This window comes from Bos mutus, chromosome 3 (genome assembly GCF_027580195.1).
Source record: "Bos mutus isolate GX-2022 chromosome 3, NWIPB_WYAK_1.1, whole genome shotgun sequence".
In the NCBI taxonomy this organism is placed as follows: domain Eukaryota; kingdom Metazoa; phylum Chordata; class Mammalia; order Artiodactyla; family Bovidae; genus Bos; species Bos mutus.
This window is the reverse complement of record NC_091619.1, coordinates 90117626-90137753: the sequence shown is the minus strand read 5'-3', so window position 1 is coordinate 90137753 and position 20128 is coordinate 90117626. Positions and strand designations below refer to the sequence as shown.

Here is a 20128-nt window from a genome sequence, read left to right as displayed (position 1 = left end):
AGTCTGCTCTTTGTAACTCAGGAAAGGCCTAGGAGACCAAGTGAGAAATGAGGGGGTGAGGCACGGAAAGGCTTTTGTTCTGGGCGATCCCGCAGGATTCTGTTTCCCTGGCTCTGTGCTCACAGTCGTGGGCCCTTCAACAAGCTGCCTGGCCTCTCTAAACCTCGCACAAGCACAGTACCACCCTCGGAGCCTTGTTGGAGGATGAGAGGTAAAGTTCTTAACACGGTGCCTGGTTAGTAGTGAGCACTCAGCAAGTGCCAACCGTGTCTACCCAGAAGGCTGGGTTTTGGTTTCCCCCTGCTACTGACATGCTGAATGGACTCAGGCAAGTTGGTCTCAGCTTTGGTTTCTTCATCCTATAAACTGAAACACCTTAACCCCACGGGCCTGTCAGGGAACGGTTGACTGAAACCATCCGCCTTGGCCAGACACAATGATAACTTGCTCATGAGTTGTCTCACAACAGGAGGTCCCATCAGTAAGGACCCTGAGTCAGACCAAATATGAGCCAAGCACAATGACTGGCCAGAGACAACCCAGAGGTTGGCCCCATTACCATAATACGACTGGGGCCATGTGGCAGAGCAGGCCTCCTGGGTTCCCTGTTGCTCTCCACCCTGGGGCCCACTCACAGTCAAGTTTTTTGCTTTGTCAGTTTGTGTGCCTTCTCAGACAACTCATTTCTGAGTGTTAGGCAGGAGCCCACTTTCAGGCCCTGGGAAGGGGCTCCCCTTCCTGTAAAGGCCCATGGATGGCCTTGATTGGGAGCGGAGGGTAGAATTATGTGCAACTGAGTGCCTCTGAGTATTTTTCTGAGAAAGCTGCAGCCCACTGAAGAAGCTCAGGACTGAATGACCACTGAGGTCTCCCCGTCTCTCTCCCACAAGGGCCAACCTTTGCACCACCAGCCCCTGGCGGGAACTGGGCCTCTCCTGCAATTGAAACTCTGAGGCTGACTGGTATTGAAACACCGTCAGGGCACAACCTTTAGAAGAATGGCATAGCCCTTGAGGATACAACACAGACCGATTGGAACTGTTAGGTCCAATTTGGCAGAAGATTTGACTTCCAGTGGACCTCACTGTACACTCACACTAGCATGTGCTAAATGACACACCCGCAGTGCTGTGACAGTTCCGAGGTTAACCATAAAAGGTCAAAAAGTGGATGGAGGGCCAATTCCTGGAAAGCTCCCCTTTCCCAAAATAGTTGGAATAATCCCCCCATTCATTAGCCTATGAAATTACCCATCCCATAAAAACTAACCACCCCATGTTTCAGGTCCTCCACCTTCTGAGATGGCCAACGCTCTGTGTGTGGAGTGTTTCTCCCAGGGCCACTCTCACCTTTTGAGATGGACTGCATTCTGTCTGTAGAATATGTATCTCTCTAAATAAACCCACTTCTTACCTCTCCCTGAATTCTTTCTGTGAAGAGACCTAAAGAACCAGAGCTTCATTAAGTCCTGAGACCAGGCATGTGACCTCAATTAAAAGACAGTGGGTTCAAGTCCCAGCCTGGGCTTTGGCCGAGTATGAGCCCTAACCTAAGTTGTGTGGCTTCAGTGGGAGCTAGCGTAGGCTCTTGTTCCCATGGCCTCTCCTCAGTGACCCTGTTTTCAACAACCAATGCTCTGGGCATCAGGAGCATGTTGGCATGTGAGCGCTGGGCATGAACTGCTGGACCGCCTCTTGTTCCCCATGCTATGCTTAGTTGCTCAGTTGTGTCCCACTCTTTGTTACCCCGTGGTTTATAGCCCGCCTGGCACTCTGTCCAAGTGATTTTTCATTTCTTCCTCCTCAGGGGTCAGTCAGTTCCTCTGGATCAGTCTTCGGAACCGAGGATGCTGCGAGCATACCGGCTGTGCCCCATTTGTGCTGCCCTTGGAGAGAAACTCTCAGCCAAAGGTGCCAGAACCCAGGCTGAGCCTCACTCAGGTGGGATCTCTGTGGTGTCCTGTTCCACGAGCTGGCCCTCAAGTCATCTGAATCAGAAATATGGCCACATTCTGGCTCTCCAAAGCCCCTCCTTGGTGCCCTCAGCCCAGCACTTCCTGCTGCCCCACCCGTCCTTCCAGTGTGAGGTGCCTCCTCCGTGACACCTTCTTCTCCTCGGGCGCTGGGGTCCAGGTGTGTTCACTTCAGGGTGCCTGGCACTGGGCTTGGCACAGAACAGGCACACAGAGACTGTTCAGTGAGCAAATGAATTGACTCAGTGGCAATGAATGAATGAACTGGAGCTCACCTGTCTCTCAGATGTCCATTTTTAGTTCAAAACTCACAGAAGACTGATACATAGAATTGATTATATTAATTTCCAACAGGGATATGTCTGTCTCCATCAACAGGAACCCTCTTATTAGCCAGATTCCAAGTCCATCTTTCAGAATGAAGGTGGGACACTTTCTGACCCTCAAGCTACATTTTTTCTTTAATTTTATTTTATTTTTAAACTTTACAATATTGTATTAGTTTTGCCAAATATCAAAATGAATCCGCCCACAGGTATACCTGTGTTCCCCATCCTGAACCCTCCTCCCTCCTCCCTCCCCATACCCTCCCGAGTTGCCAGTCCAGGTTCGAGGCACGATACTGGATGCTTGGGGCTCAAGCTACATTTTTAAACCCAGAGACTCTTGGCCTCCACCCCGGCCAAGATAGGGTCACATTGGTAGCAGAAACGACTTTGGGGTCGGGACACCATGGACCGTGTTTGAGTCCCAGTTCTGAGCCTGACTTTGCTGTACGATCCTGGTGGCCACAGTTTCCTCATCTGTTTAATGGATATATCCATCCTTGCCTGCCTGGGTGCTGTAAAACTGGAATGTATGCCAAGAAATAGCTGGTTCACTCAGGCTTCGGGACTGAAATACAATCCCTACTTGAAGGAACCTGGGCTGTTTGGTTGGGCGGGTGGTCTTGGGGTGAGGGTGGAAGTGGTCCAGAGGAGAGGGGATGGAAGGGCTTGAGGAGGGACTCCTCAAGCTGTTCTTCCTACAGCTCAGAGCCTCCTGGGGTGGCTTCCTTGTGGCAGGGTGACAAGTGCCCTGTCTCATGTACATCTCATGTGGTCCATTAGTGCGCCCCACTGGGACTGTTGAGCTGGGAAAAACACTGAGCTGTATCCAAACCTAGCAATATCTGCCTTAGGTACCAAAGCAGCAGGAAGTGGCATTAAATATCGTATATGTGCCATCCAGAAGGTCTAACTTCTCAGCTTGGTGTTCAAGCTCAAAACTTATTTTTTCTCCAAGGAGTGGCAAGGTCAGTATCTATAAGCCTGTCTTGGAGCAAAGGAGAAGATTTCCTCTGTGTGTCGTCAGAGGCAGGCCGCAAATCATGGAAGCAGATTTCCCTCATCTTTGTTAGGAGCTGCCTAACATGGTAATGAGCCCCCCATCCTGGAAGAATTCAAGCAGAGGTTGAAAAACTTGAAAGCAGGAGAGGCAATTCCTATTCAGAGACGATGGTGTGTAGATTCCTCTACGTGATCTCAAACACTCCTTTCTGTTCTTGGATTCATAGCACATGTGAAGGGTTATCAACCCCATTCCAGCCAGCAGCCCACTCTGGCCTGGGTGACTCAGTCAAGGGCCAGGACAGGAGTATTCGTCAGACCAGTCGAAGCAATGCTGCAGATGATCCCGGCAGAGGCTCCTGGGGATACAGCTGCAGTATCTGAAGACAGCTGAGGGGCAGCGCCACCACCCAGGGCCGCAGGGCGGGCAGGTAGTCACTGGGAAGACAGAAGAACAGCTGGAATGCCCCATGCACTGGGGCACTCCTAAGCCCTGCAGCTGGCCATAGCCCCCCAGCCCTACCCTATCTGACACAGGTTGACTGTATTCCTTATTTCCTGCAGAAGAGAGAATCTAGACTCCCCAACTCAGCTCAGAGCCTCCTGGGGTGGCATCCTTGTGACAGGGTGACAAGTACCCTGTCTCATGTACATCTCATGTGATCCATCAGTGGGCCCCACTAGGATTATTGAGCTGAGAAAAGCACTGAGGCTGTATCCAAGCCTAGTAATATCTGCCTTAGGTACCAAAGTGGCAGGAAGTGGCATATGTATCATATGTGTGCCATCCAGAAGGGCTAAACTTCTATGTGACTTTGCATGTGACCTCAAGCAAGTCTCTCACCTTGTCTGAGCCTCAGTTTCCTCATCTGCTCAAGGTTGTTACTAAGAAAGATAGGCCAAGTGCCAGGCCCATGGTCAGTGTTCAAATATTAATGCCCGTCATCTTCCATCCTCCTCTCTCACCCTAATTTGGTCCCACCAGCCCACTTACAACTCCCTGAGGGAACCTTGCAGGCCTCCCTTCTTTAACCTGGACCCTGGGCCTCCAGCACTCACCGCTGCACACCCAGTCTCTGCCTGGTGAAACCCTGTCCATTTTTTAAGGCCAGCTTGAACACAGCCTCTTCTGAGAAGTCTCCCTTGATGATGTCTTCTCCCCTCCCCCACTCCAACAAAAACCTCTCCAGGACCCCTGGCACTACCTTTAGTCACTAGCATGATGTAAGTCCTGGGGATAGGACATATGTTTGACCCCTGGCTGTCCCCCAGCAGGACCTGGCACCAGGCCAGCCCCAACAGTGCTCAGAACATATTTGTGGGTTGAATGCTAGGGAAGAGATTGGAAGCAAACTCTGGGGCAGTGAAAGAACTCAAATCTTAGAGTTGGGAGACTTGGGTTTATACACAAGCTACCTCTTTATCACTCATTTTACTAAGTTGCTTCTCCCCTCTGGCCTCAGTTTACCTACATATAAAGTGGGGCCAGTGATTCCTGACCTGCTTTCTTCACAGGATTGTTGGGTGGTGCAGAGGAGATGAGGGAAGCCCAGGTTCAAATCCCAGTTGGGCCACGTAGGTACTCTTCTTGTGACTGCCCTCTGGGCTCCCTGGCTTCCTCATTTGAGACCTTGAAACTAAGCTCCCCACCACAGAAGAATAACTCTCTGGAAGGAACCACTTGTAGTGGTAATGAGCACCCTGCCACTTGAGGCATTCAAGCAGAAGTGGAAAACATCTTCCTAGAATGAAAACAGGGGATGCAGGGGAAACCTCAGAGATTCTCTGGTTAACTTCTGCCCTCTGGCCGCTGCCTGGCCAGTTGCCCAGCCCAGCCTGTGCCCAGACCCCCACCTGGGCTCAGTTCATCTGAGCAGTCCCCACAGTTGTTGATCCCATCACACATTTGGTCTGAGTAGATCCAGGAAGCAGGGTCTCCACAGTGAGCCACAAGAAAGCCGGGGAGGCTCTGGGGCACAGCTCCTACAGAGGGAGAGATGAAGCAGGAGCAAGTCCACATCTGGCTGCAGTTCAGGTACGGGCAGGCCGGTACATTCAGGCTGCGGGTGTCTCACAGCTAAAAGGAGGTAGATTGTCCTGACCAGCCTGGCAGCTGACAAACCCAAGGTCATTGAGCATCCAGGAAGGGCACAAGGAGAAGGTTTCCTGGGGAGGAGGTCAATCAAGGGGAGAGGAGGGTTCTTTCCCTGTTTATCCAACAGGATGCCCAGAGCTGCTCCTCCCTTCCTCAGTCCTACTCAGCTCTTGCTCCTTCCCATCCACACCATGTCTTACTCTGCTCCTCCCTCCAGAAATGTCCTTCTTGACACCTGTCCAAAACCATCCCACCTGCAAGTCCAGGTTCAAGTTCCTTCACCTCCAGGAAGTTTCTTCCAACTGGAACACACCAAGAATAAATGTGGAGTTTCCCTGGTGGCTAACCGGTAAAGAAATCACCTGCCAATGCAGGAGACACGATTCAATCCCCGATCTGGGAAGATTTTACATCCGATGGAGCAACTATGCCTGTGAGCCACAACTATTGAGCCGGTGCTGTAGAGTCCGAGAGCCTCAGCTACTGAGCCCATGTACTGCAACTGCTAAAGCCCCTGCACTTAGAATCCATGCTCCACAGTGAGAGAAACCACCGCAATGAAAAGCCCGAGCACTGCAACTAGAGAGTAGCTTCTGCTCTTTGCAACTAGAGCAAAGCCAGACCAGCAGTGAAGACCCAACACAGCCATAAATGAATAAAGTAAATAATTTTTTAAAAGAATAAATGTGAAGTCTTGCACTTGGATCCCAGAACTCAGGGCATGTGGGTTCACATGTTTTGTGAGAGGGAATCAGAGCACCCTTCTTGAAAGTGGGTTCTGTGTTAGACAGCAGTGTGACAGGGCTACCAAAAATTAACACAAACTCAGGCCACATCACTAGAGATATAACCCAGACTTAGGAGGGGAAAAGTCTTTGTTCCTTGGACTGGCCAGAGCCAGCGGAAGTGTCACAGATGCTTCTGGAGCTAGTCCAGGGAGAGGGACACGGGCAGTTGGTTTGTGTTCTGTGGATGCTGGTGGGGTGGGGAAAACCAATCACAATGGGGTGACTGGGAGTTCAGAGGGTAGTTCAGGGACGAGGAAACTCATGCGGGACAACAAAGTAATCTCCAATCCACGCAGTGCCACCGTCATGGGAAACAGATTGAAGTGTGGTTCTTGGAGGGCAGGGGTTGATGCGAGGTTACAGTTGGAACCAGTCAAGGGTGCTATTGGGAGGTAGCCCTAAACTCAGTACAAGGGAGACGTCCCCATTGGAAAACCAGAGTGATAGGAGCGGCTGCCTCAAGTTGTAGTGAGCTTCTATCCTGGGAGTGAGCAAGCAGAGGCTGGGTGGCAGAGGGAATTGGGGCATGAGCTGGAACATAGGCTAGATGAATTTAAGATCTCTTCTGGTCTTGAGGGCTCACGACACAATGACCCTCCTCTCATAAGCTAACCCACCCCACCCACTCTAACTCACCAATCTCTTTCCCTCCTCTGTGGCAACTGCCACACTCCTCTCTCTTGAGAACTTCCAAGTCTAAGGTCTGGGATTAGACCTTTCCATTCATTCATTGGTTGATTCACTAATTTCATCACTTATTCAACAAATCATTCCGGATATTTCTCTGTGCAGAGCCCTGTTCCAGCCCTGGGCCCCAAGATCAAGCAGACTAGGTTTGCCTCCGAGGAGTTCACAGTCTGACGGGGGTGGCAAACGTGCCAAATGAGATTGACAATCAATGTGACTGGGGCTGGGACACAGGTAAGCACAGGGGCTGAGAGTCCAGTAAAGGGAACTTCATCTAGTTTGGGAGTCAGAGAAGGCTTCTTGGAGGAGTTAACACTTGAACTCTGCCATGAAGGTTGCATAAAGTTTCTCCAGACCCAGAATGGAGGCATTCCCTCGTGTGAGCATATGTGTGTGCGTGTGACTGGGACAGGGTGGGAGAAAATGTTCCTGGCAGTATACAACCAAAGGCATAGAAGCACACAAGGGTGCCTGGTACGTTCAGGGTGGTCGAGCTTCAGTCTGGCTGCAGGGAGAGCTGGAGTTGGGGGCAACTCCCAAGGGGCCCTGGCGTAGGTACTCACGGCACAAGGCCTCCTCCTCGTCCTCGCCGTGGGCACAGGCGCGGACGCCGTCACAGACGCTGCTGGCCGGGATGCAGCTGCTCCGGTCATTGCACAGGAAGCCCGTCCTGTTCGTCTGTGTCACACAGGCCTGGGCCCCTTGGGCAGGGCGAGCCCCAGAAGGGTCAAGGGTGGTGTTCACAAGGGCATCACCAAGTTCTCCCCCCTGGGCCCCACCTGAGCTGGAGCGAGGAGCTGGGGCCACAGGGAAGACCCTGAGCTCAACGTCGAAGATGGCGTGCAAGCCCCAGTTCAACCACTTGCCGGCTGTGTGACCGTGGGCAGGTGACCTGACCTCTCTGTGCCTCAGGTTCCTTGTCTGCAAAGTGGGGAGCGTAGCACACACCCCGTGGGACTGCTGGGGAGATTATATAAAAGTCTTTGTGTGGATAACCCTAGAGAGAGTGCAGAGAAAGTCATGGTTCCCATGGCTATTGAACAACCATCTCACGGGAAGCTCCTCAGGACAGGCCTCGAGTTAGTGATGCGGTTTTCATGGCAGGGCTCCTGGTGCAGGTGAGGGTGTCACAGGCAACATCCTGGGGCTAGCTAGTGACCATTATGCCACAGTCCTTATATCTGGGACAGCTGTACAGGCTGCAAACACCTTCATATTTTTATTCTATTGTTTCCCTGAACCCTCCTGTGACATGCCATCACTAGCCCCATTTTATAGATGAGAAAAGTAAGACTTGGTGAGGTTCGAGAGGCCTGGCCACACAGCTAATAACCAGGCTGCTGCCTGTCTCTTTCCTGAGGTCGGGCTGCCTCTGCAGTGCCCAGGAGTGGTGGGGACCGTCTGAGTGTCTGTCCCTCTGAGAGCCTTCCCTCTGTCCCACTGCATGGAGCACCCAGCCCTGGGGCTGCTCCAAAGAATTAAGGGAGAGAAACTGACAGAGGAGCCTGGAGGTCCAGCTCTGCGGGTTGTGCACTCAGACACACGTTTGTGGGGTTGGAGGTGGGGGCGAGTTTATGTGGGTCTGTGCGCATGTGAATCACAGCTCATCTCCAGGAACTGCCTCAGCTAGTGTGAGGTGTTGGCTCTCAGAGACACATTGTCACACACACACAACTGCTCACAGACATACACGCTTGGACACACTTGCACAAACACAGACATGCACACACAAGGGCAAACACACACAGATATGTACCTGCACATACAAACATATGCATACACATGGATGCTTGCACACATGTACACACAGACACACGGGTGCATGCATGGAGGCAGCTCTTCATGTGTTCACATCTACCCCCAGTGTCCATGCACAGGCACGAGGGTGGATTCTACCCCTATCCTCACTGAGTCCCCTTAGCACGTCCTGTTAGGCAACAGAGATATCTCTCAGAAAGGTAGGTCTGGTGACATCCCACTCCCAGCTAATTCCTTCCCATGGCTCTCTAGATGGTGACCTCCTTCCCCAATGCAGCCTTCAAGGCACTGGGCCCTGGGCCCCCGGCCCTACCCGCTGCCCTGTCCATCGAGTCCACTGACCTTCTCATATTTCCTCCCACCCCACACATGCTGTTCCCTGTACCTGGATGCTTTTCCCACCACCCCCTCCACCAACCAATCCCGCTTTCCCTTCATGCTTCAGTGCCATTCACTTCTCAAGGTGCCCATCCTGACCCCTGGACTGGCCAGAGTCCCTCCCCAGATGTTCAGAGCTCCCACTAAGCCTGCCTTAAAGTGCTTATTGGGTTAACCTCCGTGTCACTCTGCAAACTGTTAGCTCCACGAGGTCACATTTGGTGTTGGGGCTCATGCTGAAGCCTGCCTGGCCTCAGGGATGTACTGGACAGGTCCCCATCGTTTGTGGTGGAGACAGACAAGCAGAGAGACAACACCACTCGGGGTGATTGGGCTTAGGGAGAGGAAGTGTGAGAGCACTGGGAGCTGAAACAAGGCTCCTAAACAAGGCAGGCGGGGAAGGCTTCCTGGAGGAGGTGGCGTCATAGCTGGGTCCTTCAGTAGCTCAAGCTACAGGTGCGCACATGGAAGCTCAGAGATGTGTGCGTGTCAGTGTCGGTGTGTATCTGTACATGCACCCCAAGGAACTGTTCAAACGTCACTTTGTGGAGAAGCCAGGCAGGATCAGTTTCCCCCATCGCTCTGTGTTCCCTCTACCCTCCCATTAAGTCTGACCCACTCTCTCTTCCCCGCCCTGACCTGGCGTGCGAGGCGGGGGTCCAAGGATGGCGACCAGGGCGATCAGAGCTGCAAGAGCTGTCAGCAGGAGCATCAGGAAGGCTGAGAGGCAGGCCCCTCGGCGTGAGCAGCAGCAAGGGCTGCAGTCCGCTGTGTGGGGTGGGAAACCAGTGATGGAGCAGCCAGTGCGGGGGCCCAGGGACCCTTGCCCTGACCCCTACAAGTGGTCCCTCTTCACTGGGGTGCTGGGGCAGGACAGGCTTCCCTGGAGAAGGGCGCTCCCAAGCCCACTGAGATGTTCTCAGCTCTGCCTGTGGACCCACCCCACCAAACGCCTGGCCCTGGCCCACATCCAGCAGCTGGTAAGTGGCAGTCGGGACGAGGGCCCCAGGTCTCTGCTCCACCCATAACCCCCATGTCCTTCCATGAGTCTGTCTCCTCAGGAGATAGGGAAGGAGACACGGACACCTGCTTCCTGAGTTCCTGTCATAGGGCAGAAACCAAAGCAGGCCCTTCATAGCCATTATTTTAATTACTCAAGACAACTTTTATTTTACAGATGAGGAAACTGAAGCTCAGAGAAGGAAAAGTCCAGGTCCCCTTGTGTGGAGCTGTTATGTCAGTCCACATCTATTTGCTGCCAAAATTGGTGCTCTTTCCACAGTGTCAACTAACTGTTCATTCTGGAACCTGCCAGGATGCTGGTTGGAATCCCAGCTCCACCACTTTTCAGCTGGGCCACACTGAGAAGCCACTTTATTCTCTGTGCCTGTTTTCCTCACGTGGGAAATGGGGCTCTAATGCCTACACTAGAGTTGTTGAGAGGATTGAGCTGGTACTGGATCAGAACAGGGCTTGGAACATAGTAAGTGCTATGAAGGTTCTAGCCACTATTTGTCTTTATTGAGCATCTACTATGTGCCAATCTGGAAAGGATAGTGACACCTTTAAGTGACTTTGCTCCTGAATTTTTTCTGGCTTGTGAAATAATGAAAGAAAATCCTATTGGGGACCTACTAAGTTCCCTGGTGGCTCAGATGGTAAAGAATCTGCCTGCAACATGGGAGACCCAGGTTCAGTCCCTGGGTTGGGAAGATCCCCTGGAGAAGGAAATGGCAACCCACTCCAGTATTCCTGCCTGGAGGATCCTGGCAGGCTACCGTTCATGGGGTTGCAAAGAGTTGAACATGACTGAGTGACTAGGTGCCCTGCTCTGTAGAGGACATAAAAGCAGTCACAACTCTGATCCTTGCCCTCCAAAAGCTTGCAGCTGCACTTAGAAGACAAGGTCTGGACACATAAAAAGAAGAGTGTGAGCACTCCTCTGTCCCCCGGGGACTATTATCTGAGGGAAGGGGCAGGGGCATGTGTCCTCAGAGGTCAGCCCAGCAGCAGGCACACAATAGGTGCTTTGGGAATGTTCTGACCTAGAGATCCAGGGAAGAACCCACTTCAGGTCAGATCGGGTCACTCCATACAGTCCACTCACATTTTCAGAGCAGTCTGCTCTGCGCTGGTCTATCAGTCAGACCAGTACCTGTTCCCCAGCTGCTCGCACAGCCAGGTGACCAGTGTGGTGAATGAGGTGTCCTGGGTGCTTGAAGGAGGATGGGATTTCCATGGGCGGGTGAGGGGAAGGTGCAAGGAGAGCGCAGTCCAGGTAGAGGGCGCAGGAGGGTAGAGGTCCTGATGGCATATGGGGGACAGCAAGTGTGGCTGAAGCCTGGGGTGGGTGTACCTTGGGAAGGGAGACAGAGGAGGAGACGCAGCATAAATCTAAAACCCACATTCCCTGCAGCCTCGGTTGGTGGCTCCCTTGTAAACTCGGGTAACCAGGGAGACAGCGAGAAGGCTGGCAAGGAGAAGCGTCCTGGTCGGTCAGCCAAGCAGCTGCTTCTCAAATATTTGCACAGCACAGGTTGGGCAGGAGGGGTCACAGAAGCGTCTCGGGGGCCATGGCCAGGTGAAGGTCGCACTTCAAAGCCTGAAAGCCCTTAAGTGCTGATTCCCCTGGGGACAGACGGGAAAAGGAGCCCATTATTCCACACCAGGCCCTTCATGAAGCAGGCTTGAAATAAACGAGCGCCAGTGTGGAGCAAAAAGTTACTGGGGCTCTGCAAGCCAAGGGACCCTAATTCGAACTTGAACCCTGCCTCACGCCTCCCATCCGTGCGGGATCCCAGTTCAGCTGAACCACCCGACCTCACGTCACCTCAGCTGCCTCATCTGCTATTGCACCTAACAGGAGACCTCCTCAGAGCTGACCATTGGGTATAGAAGAGGCCCCATGTTGCTGGGCACACAGTAGGGCCTTGATCCTTGATAGTTATTAGTAGTAGCTCCTCTCTGGGTCTCTCCCCTCAGTGGTCAAGTGAGAGTCAAGATTGGACACAGAGTAGGTGCTCAATAAACGTGAGATCCCTCCCACCTTATCCCTCAGAGGTGGAGACCCACCTGAGTCACCCTGAGTCAGGGACTGGACTCTAGAGCTCTCTCCTCTATGGGTTTGGGGGGCACTGTATGTCTGCGGGGTGGGCAGCGCACAGTATGTGCTCACATGTGCTTATGCATTTAGCAAATGGCTGTTGGTACAGATGGCCGGGACACTGGGAATGGATGACATGAACAACGGGCAGAGGCCTGAGAGACAGAGGGAGCCTTAGGGAGCCGCTTCTGTGTCTCCATAGCAACAGCCCAGCATCAAGGGAGTCCCATGCGAGGGAGGGGCTGGCCCCAGGCCCCCCGGCCTTTACCTTCCCCTCCAGGGAGGGCTTTGCTTCCAGCAGCAGCACTGCCATTGGCATCCCCCTGCCCAAGAGAACAGAATGTGGGGTGGGCTGAGGGGAGGGGAGGTCCAGCCTCAGGGAGCTGGACTGAAAAGTTTCCCAGAAGCGTCACCAAGAGCCTTGGGTGGGAACACTGGCCCTCCCACTCGGCTGCTCCACACTCGTGTCTACTTTATGTTCCCACGCCTTGGCCTGTACTGTGCTCTTCTCCTGGAAAGCCTTTTCCTCCACTGCCCATTTGGCAAACGTTCATCCTTCAAACCAGCTCAGGGGGTACCCCCTTGGAGAAGCTCCCCAGGCGGCCCCCTTAATGTCAATCATTCCCTCCCCTGGCCTCCTGTCCCCTCCCAGCTCTCACCACCTGAACCATGTACCTGGTTCACCTGTTGCGTCTCCCTACAACCTGGTAGAGAACCTCCGGGGCGGTGGGGGACCCGAGTCATCTCAGTGTCTCCCCTCTTTACTGCCCACGCTTAGCCTGGTGTTTGCACCCCGCCCCCCTGCCCCAGGTCAGGAACCGTCTCAGGGCAGCTCTTACCTGGGGGAAGATCTTGTTCATGTCTCTGGCTCCCAGCTCCTGTCTCCAGCCCTGGCAATGCAGAAAACTCGGCAGGTTCCCGGCCTGTCACCAGGGGTAGCCAGGAGGAGGAAGGACAGGAGGCCTCTCCCAGCTGCACCCTCCCTGTGGGCAGGCTCCTCCCAGACTGCCTCCCAAGAAGAGGAAAGGGCAGGAGGGCCCTGCTCCGGCCTGGCCTCTTCCCCCTCTGCAGGCTGACAGCCACGCTCCAACACCAGAATTCTCTATGTGACAGAAGAGCCTGAGGTTCAGAGAGTGAGAAATTGCCCTTGAATCACACAGTGCGGGGTTGAGAGGGAAGCTGAACTCAGGAATTTTTCAGTGTGTGATTTTCCCCCACATCGATGATGAGATGGAGGTCCCCCCATCTGCATGAAAATCCAGGCAGAAATACCCAGAATTAAGGTTCCAGTGGCTAAAAAGCAGGGATCATGTTTTCACTGATGTTTGTTCAATGAAATACATAACCTATGTGGAAAGAATATGTATTTTCCACTAAAATGATACGTCACTTAACCCGAGTTTCAGCTTTCTCATCTGTCTCTCTAAACTTCTTTTCCCCTCATTCCTGAAGAAAAGTGGTGCCCCCGTAGATGGATCTGTTTGTCCTCCCCACTCAACGCCCAACACTATACCAGACCCACTCAGTCCACTTGCTCTAATGTCTCCCTTCTTCCCCCTCTCTTTCCCTGAAAAACAAAATTTAAAAACGTAAGGAAATATAAAAAATTTGGAAGACTAATATAACAAATAATCATGTATCCATCATCCAGAGATGTGTATGTTTCTGTGCTGAGTTGCTCAGTCCTGTTTAACTCTTTGCCACCACATGGCCTCAAGCCCGCCAGCCTCCTCTGTCCATCGAATTCTCCAGGCAAGAATACTGGAGTGGGTTGCCATGCCCTCCTCCAGAGGATCTTCCTGGCCCAGGGATTAAACCCGGGTCTCTCGTATTGCGGGCAGATTCTTGACCATCTGAGCCACCAGGGAAGCCCACCATCCAGAGATAATAATGTTAAAATTTAGTCATCTTTCCATCAAGTATAGCAAAACTGTAGTCCTCTTTTTTTCCCCAGTTGTATTATTCCTTCCCTCCCTCCCCAGAGCCAACCAGTTTCTCCAACATGCCGCGTATGCTTCCAGTGGCTAGGTTTTACATACTCTCTAGAAATACACATACACATACATCTAGAATCACCCTGCAGGGCCCCCCAACTTCACCGGATATTACCCGACCACTCTTCCTGGAGGCTGTACTGGTTTGCACCCCCATCAGCAGTGACAAGAGTTTCTGTCTCCTCAGTCTTGAAAGTGTCAGACTTTCTGACATCCGCCTCTGGTGGGTGAGAAATGGTATCTCACTACGGTTTAGTTTGCGTTTCTCTAGTAACTCCTAGGCCACCACCAGTTGCTAACATGTATTGAACACTTGTTTTGTCACATGCTGCACTACACGTGTTACATATGTTAACCCACTTAGTCCTCCCGACCACAAGTGAGGGAGACTATTGTTATCTCCATTTCACAGTTGAGGAAATTGAGGCACAGAAACATTGTTACTTGCCCAAGGTTCACAATTGAAAGGAGGCACAGCTGCATTATAGACGTGGGTGACTGAAAAGTTCACACATTACCTCTACCTATCTCCTCATTTCTTAAATGTATGGTCCTCAGACCAGCAGGACCTCATCATGTATGAGAGATGGAATCTCATCCAGACCCAAGCCAGAACCTGCATTTTAACAAGGAGGTTCAAATGCATATTCAGTTTGAAAAGCCCTGCCCCAGCCCATGCTGTAATGTTGCCCTTTTAAAATATATTGGTCATGTGGATTTCTTCCCTGGTGAAAGGCTTTTTCCTATCTGTTGTCCATTTTTCTATAGGTGACTTATCTTTTTCTTATTGACTTATGGGTTTCTTTATGCTGAATCTGAATCCTTTGTGGCATGGATCAAACACTTCTCTCCCAGTATGTAGCTTGTCACTTGCTTAGAGTGATTTCTGCTGGCTCCATCCACCTTTCTAAATCCATCTTTCTTGTCCAGAACCAGGCAATAATCTCATTCCATGAAGCCTCCAACTCTCCCCACCTCCTCGGATTTGTCTTTCCCTATACAGAGGAGCCTGGTAGGCTGCAGTCCATGGGGTCACTGAGGGTCAGACACGACTGAGCGACTTCACTTTCACTTTTCACTTTCATGTATTGGAGGAGGAAATGGCAACCCACTCCAGTGTTCTTGCCTGGAGAATCCCAGGGACTGCGGGGCCTGGTGGGCTGCCGTCTATGGGGTCGCACAGAATCAGACACGACTGAAGAGACTTAGCAGCAGCAGCAGCGTAATCCTTATGGTCTAGGGCTCCATCTGACCCTGGCTATAGCTAGCGGCGATCCTCTGCCCATAAGATCAGCAAATCTCAGCTTGTCAGAGAAACCTGGGTTTTTATTCTGATTCTGCCAAATTAATACCTATCTAATTTAAGGCGGCAAGTCACAGCCTGTCTGTTTCCTTATCTGAAAATGGAGATAAGAATACTTAGCTCAGAATTTTGTGGTTAGAACGAAGTAAGTGCACATAAGTGAAGGTGTTCTGCACCCTGGGAGAATACAATATTGTTTCTGAATGGCTTGGTTTGTTTATAATTACAAAGAGATCTGCTTGAGGTGGGGACTACTTTGTAGTCCAGGGCGCAGCTCAGGGTTGGTCAATAGTAAGTGGGCACCACAACTAGATTGACCCAGGCACCTGTCACATCGACTTCCAGACCTGCCTAGAGGTGAGGTTCAGTCCCTGCTTCAGCATCTATCACTGTACCTTCCATAACTCTGGGAGTCCTGGCTGGATGCCTTGCCTCGCTGAGACTCTGTTTCCTCAATTCTAACATGGAGATGTTAAACCCCATCCTGCTTTCCCAGAAGGATGCTGTAAAGACACATTTAAAGGTGACAGTGAAAGTACTCTAAAGGGCTTTGCAAAAGTCATGGGGAATCAATATACAAACTTCATCATGAAATATCTGCTGCTGCTGCTGCTGCTAAGTCGCTTCAGCCGTGTCCAACTCTGTGCCACCCCATAGACGGCAGCCCACCAGGCTCCCCCATCCCTGGGATTCTCCAGGCAAGAACACTGGAGTGGGTTGCCATTTCCTTCTCCAATGCATGAAAGTGGAAAGTGAAAAGTGGAAGTGAAGTCGCTCAGTCGTGTCCGACTCTTAGCGACCCCATGGACTGTAGCCCATCAGGCTCCTCCATCCATGGGATTCTCCAGGCAAGAGTACTGGAGTGGGGTGCCATTGCCTTCTCCCATGAAATATATAAGTAGACACTTTTACAAGATAGCATTATAATATTTCTCAGTGCAGATGAACCAAATTTTATTTGACACATACATACTTAAGCATTATGAAATTTTCAGATGTGGGGCTCCAATAATGACTGCATGATGGTATCTCTTGAGGTAACATTTTCAAGAGTTTTTGTTGAAACCTTTCATTTCTAATCAGTTGCTGATTTCTTTCCACCCAAGCCTTCAATTATTGCTGCAATGTTGCCAAACAATTCAAGTATATAAAACATATAATAGTAAAATAAGCCCAAATCATTTAGAAGTGAACAAACAAATAAAAATATTATACTCTCAAAATAACAAGTAAAGTAAAATTAGACAACCCCTAAACCAGAGTTTCAGTAACTTGGAAGAGAAAAAAGTTAAATATTTTCACTAACTTCTAACTGAAATATAGCATGTCCTTTAATTATGAACACAGTCAACGATTGATAGTACTGTGAGCAGTTCCTGTGACTTTATCACCAATAGAAATCAGATATTTACATATTCCAGTTGTTGCCGAGATTTCAAAATAAAATTTGAAATTACTTTGAAATTCCAGTAGTTTCAGAACCACCACTGCTGCTGCTACGTCGCTTCAGTCGTGTCCGACTCTGTGCGGCCCCATAGACGGCAGCCCACCAGGCTCCCCCATCCCTGGGATTCTCAGGCAAGAACACTGGAGTGGGTGGCAATTCCCTTCTCCAATGCAGGAAAGTGAAAAGTGAAAGTGAAGTCGCTCAGCCGTGTCGGACTCTTAGTGACCCCATGGACTGCAGCCCACCAGGCTCCTCCGTCCATGGGATTTTCCAGGCAAGAGTACTGGAGTGGGGTGCCATCGCCTTCTCTGAGAACCACCACTAGGCCTTATGTTATGTGTTAATAAAGAAGCACATATATACATAATTGGAAAATTTTGAAAATAACAATTGTATTTTAATATGATTAGTTTTCTTTGCAATCCTTTATGCTTGGTTTTATGCATGTGAAAACATTATTCTGAGGAAGAGTCAGTCCATAGGCTTCACCAGATTATCAAAAAGGTCCATGGCGTGACAAAGGTCAAGAACGCCTGCTCTAAACAGATAATTCATTAACATCACAGGAAGAGAATACTTAATAGTGAAATAGTAAAGCTGACTTCAACAATTATACATTTCAGAGAAGGTATACAAACAGCACTTCAGAACTTAATTATTGCAAAGAGTCAGAAAATCTACACTAACTGTGCAGTCTAGCTTCTCACAGAAAGCTGCGTTTCCCACTATCTCAATCTTTTGTCTCTGTCACTGTAATACTGTAGGGTAAGGGAGTTAGAGAAGGCGAGGTTTGGAAAAAGCGAACGAGACCGGCACTTTACAGGAACAGATCACCTTTAGTGAGGCGAGAAGGGGCAGGAGTCAGATTAGTGAGCTGCTGCACTAACCTAAGAAAATAGTAAGTATATATAGGCATATATGTGGAAATCTACTGTCTTAAGGGGGCCTGTTCTTCTCCAAGGTTGTTTGGAGTAGTTCTCTCTAAATGGCTGGGGCAAGGAATTCTGGAGTTTGGCTGGAGGCTGGACCGGCTGGGAGCTGGGCTAATCAACCTTAATGTCCATTTTTTTTTCTTCAGGTGAGAGAGTTTTTTGTTGTGCATAGAATGGTGGGGAGGACCTGGAGTGGAGTTTTAACTCCAGGCTATTTTGAGCCATGTAACTTTCTTTCACATACCACCACCCCTAGACTCTAGTCTAGAAGTAGAAAGAAAGATAAAAAAGGTAGCTTCTACTTATGATACTCAAATGCAAACATAACCTGCTCTGCAACTGGTAATGTGGAGGCAAGGGGTCAGGAATACCCTGGGTTAGTAGAAGCTGGGCTGGCACACCTAGAATTTGAGGACAATAATAAGTAGACCAAGCACTGTGGTTTAAAAATTTAGCCCAACGTGAAGTCTGGTAAGAAGCTTAGGAGTCCATGGGACAGCCTTCCAGTTTGCTTGGCAATACTCAGATTGTGCCTATGACCCAATGAGTAGGCTTACCATCCAAACAATAATGTGGAACAACAGAGACCCTCATACTTAAGAGCTCAAAAATATTAATGTATGTGAAACAAAATGAAATAGGATTATTGGGCATTAAAAAACAAAAACAAAAAAACAACCCTGGGAAGCAAATGGGATTTCCCATTTCTCTGTGGCTGGATAAACACAAAATTTAACAGATCCTGGAGGTAACTACAGAGCTAAGATGTTGCTGTCCTCCCAAATGCCCCTCTAGTCTACCAGGAGCACCGTTGTCCAGGGCATTGTTCCACAGCGCTGCAGCTCTCGTGCTTAAAACCTTTCTGTGCTTGCCATCTTGCTCAGGACCAGGTCCAGGTTTACTAAGGTCCTTTATTTTGTGGTCTGTCCAGCACCATCTATTGCTATTTTTACATGTGCTATCTCAGGCTTCTAAACCATTTGCAGTTCCCCACCTGATGCCTCTAGATGTGAGCATGCTATCCTCACTGGTACACTGCTCCCTGTATTTTGTCTGGCTTTCCTTTTCCCTCTAGGTTTAAGCTTGGGTATCACTGAAGTTAGGGGTCCTCCCAGAGTACTTCATGCTTATCTGGTCATATCACATTAATAAGTTTGTCTCCTTTAAAACCTGAGCAACCAGAGTTGGGTACTGGGTCTTTGTTGTTGCAGCCCCATAATCCAGCATAGGGCCTGACACTCAGGCTCTTAAGTGGTTGTTGAATGGTTAAAATGTGGATCTCTAATAGGATATCTTGACAAAATCACTGCCATGGTGTGGGGACAGTGGGGACATAGCTGAGAATTGTATAGATTGTTCCAAAGGTTGGTGGGTGGGCTGACTAGCTTTATTAAAAAAGGTCTACAAATTTCTGTATTAATGATTCCCCTCATGTGATCCTAAAATACATAAGAGCCCACAAAAATTATAATGGGAATTATTTTATGTATTTAAAAAAATCACAGTGGAAATGTCACATTTACCTAAAATAAAGCCACACAGACTGATAATAAGGGATAAAGTTGTTTGCTTTTGGCTGAGTCAAAGTACCAGGTTTCAACATGCTAATACGTAGCTCAGATTGGCAGATAACACAAAAGGATTTCTAAGATCAATAGACCAGATAATCTCATCATTCCTGATTGATAAAAAATATACTGTACTGAGAAGGTATCCATGAAGTTTTGTGTAAAGATTGGGAATCTTTGGCCTAGATCATTCTTAGGATTACTACCACCTTTGTAATCATCTGAATCAGCCTATCTCTGAGACCAGGGACCTGAAACAAGGAGGACCTTAGGAAGTCCTTCTGGCAGGATTGAACCGACTCAAGAGTTTTTGATAATTTGCATATGAGCAAAGGTAAGCTTCTTAAGATGCTGTGTGGTAGGAAAGGTGATACCTAAGGGAAACTAAGCACAGTTGGGTCCACCGAAAGGGCCAAACTGTTACTTTAGGAAAAAGGGCCAGTTTTATTGCTTCTGTTGGAGTTTTCAAGTCAAATAGTTTAATGCTGTATACATTTGGGGGAGGGGGTAGTAATTTTTCTTTTTGTTAAAGTAAAATTGTTTTTGAAAATGTCTGGTTAATCATACTAAAATAAAAAGACAGGACGCAAATATCTGAGTGCCTACCAAATAGAGGAATGACTGGGTACTTTTACATATAAGGAGCTGTCTCATAACAAGAGGGGAAAATTTTGTCTAAACTTGGATCAATACTTTCAAGAGGAATGAGGATGTCTTGGCATACTTCATTCAGGAAGCAGAGAGAAACAAAACCAAGGGAAGGTTGAAGAATATA

General features: G+C 49.7%; 1 protein-coding gene across 17 annotated transcripts; it reads right to left on the bottom strand.

The window, feature by feature from the left end:
• Window positions 1-2278: 2278 nt before the first annotated feature.
• On the bottom strand, window positions 2279-14360 carry LDLRAD1 (low density lipoprotein receptor class A domain containing 1). Of its 17 annotated transcripts, none has more exons than XM_070367992.1 (9): window positions 14219-14340; window positions 12949-13228; window positions 12378-12432; window positions 12182-12264; window positions 9646-9774; window positions 7434-7571; window positions 5596-5697; window positions 5155-5283; window positions 2279-3738 (listed from the first exon to the last, which is right to left on the bottom strand). In XM_070367992.1, the coding sequence occupies exons 1-9, from the start codon at window positions 14315-14317 to the stop codon at window positions 3590-3592; spliced, it is 1164 nt and encodes a 387-aa protein (XP_070224093.1). In that variant the 5' UTR covers window positions 14318-14340; the 3' UTR covers window positions 2279-3589. The 17 variants fall into 17 exon arrangements, 16 of the variants coding, with proteins under 16 accessions (XP_070224093.1, XP_070224095.1, XP_070224096.1 ...); XM_070367994.1 differs by having other exon boundaries at window positions 5650-5697; XM_070367995.1 differs by lacking the exon at window positions 12182-12264 and having other exon boundaries at window positions 12378-12461.
• Window positions 14361-20128: the final 5768 nt, after the last annotated feature.

Coding starts and splice junctions, on each gene's coding strand:
- LDLRAD1 (XM_070367992.1), bottom strand. CDS start 14,317: ATGTCAGAAAGTCTGACACTTTCAAGACTGAGGAGACAGAAACTCTTG. Junction 12,265..12,377: donor AGCCCTCCCTGGAGGGGAAG/GTAAAGGCCGGG, acceptor TCTGTCTCTCAG/GCCTCTGCCCGTTGTTCATG. Junction 5,698..7,433: donor CGAGGAGGAGGCCTTGTGCC/GTGAGTACCTAC, acceptor GGTGTGTTCCAG/TTGGAAGAAACTTCCTGGAG.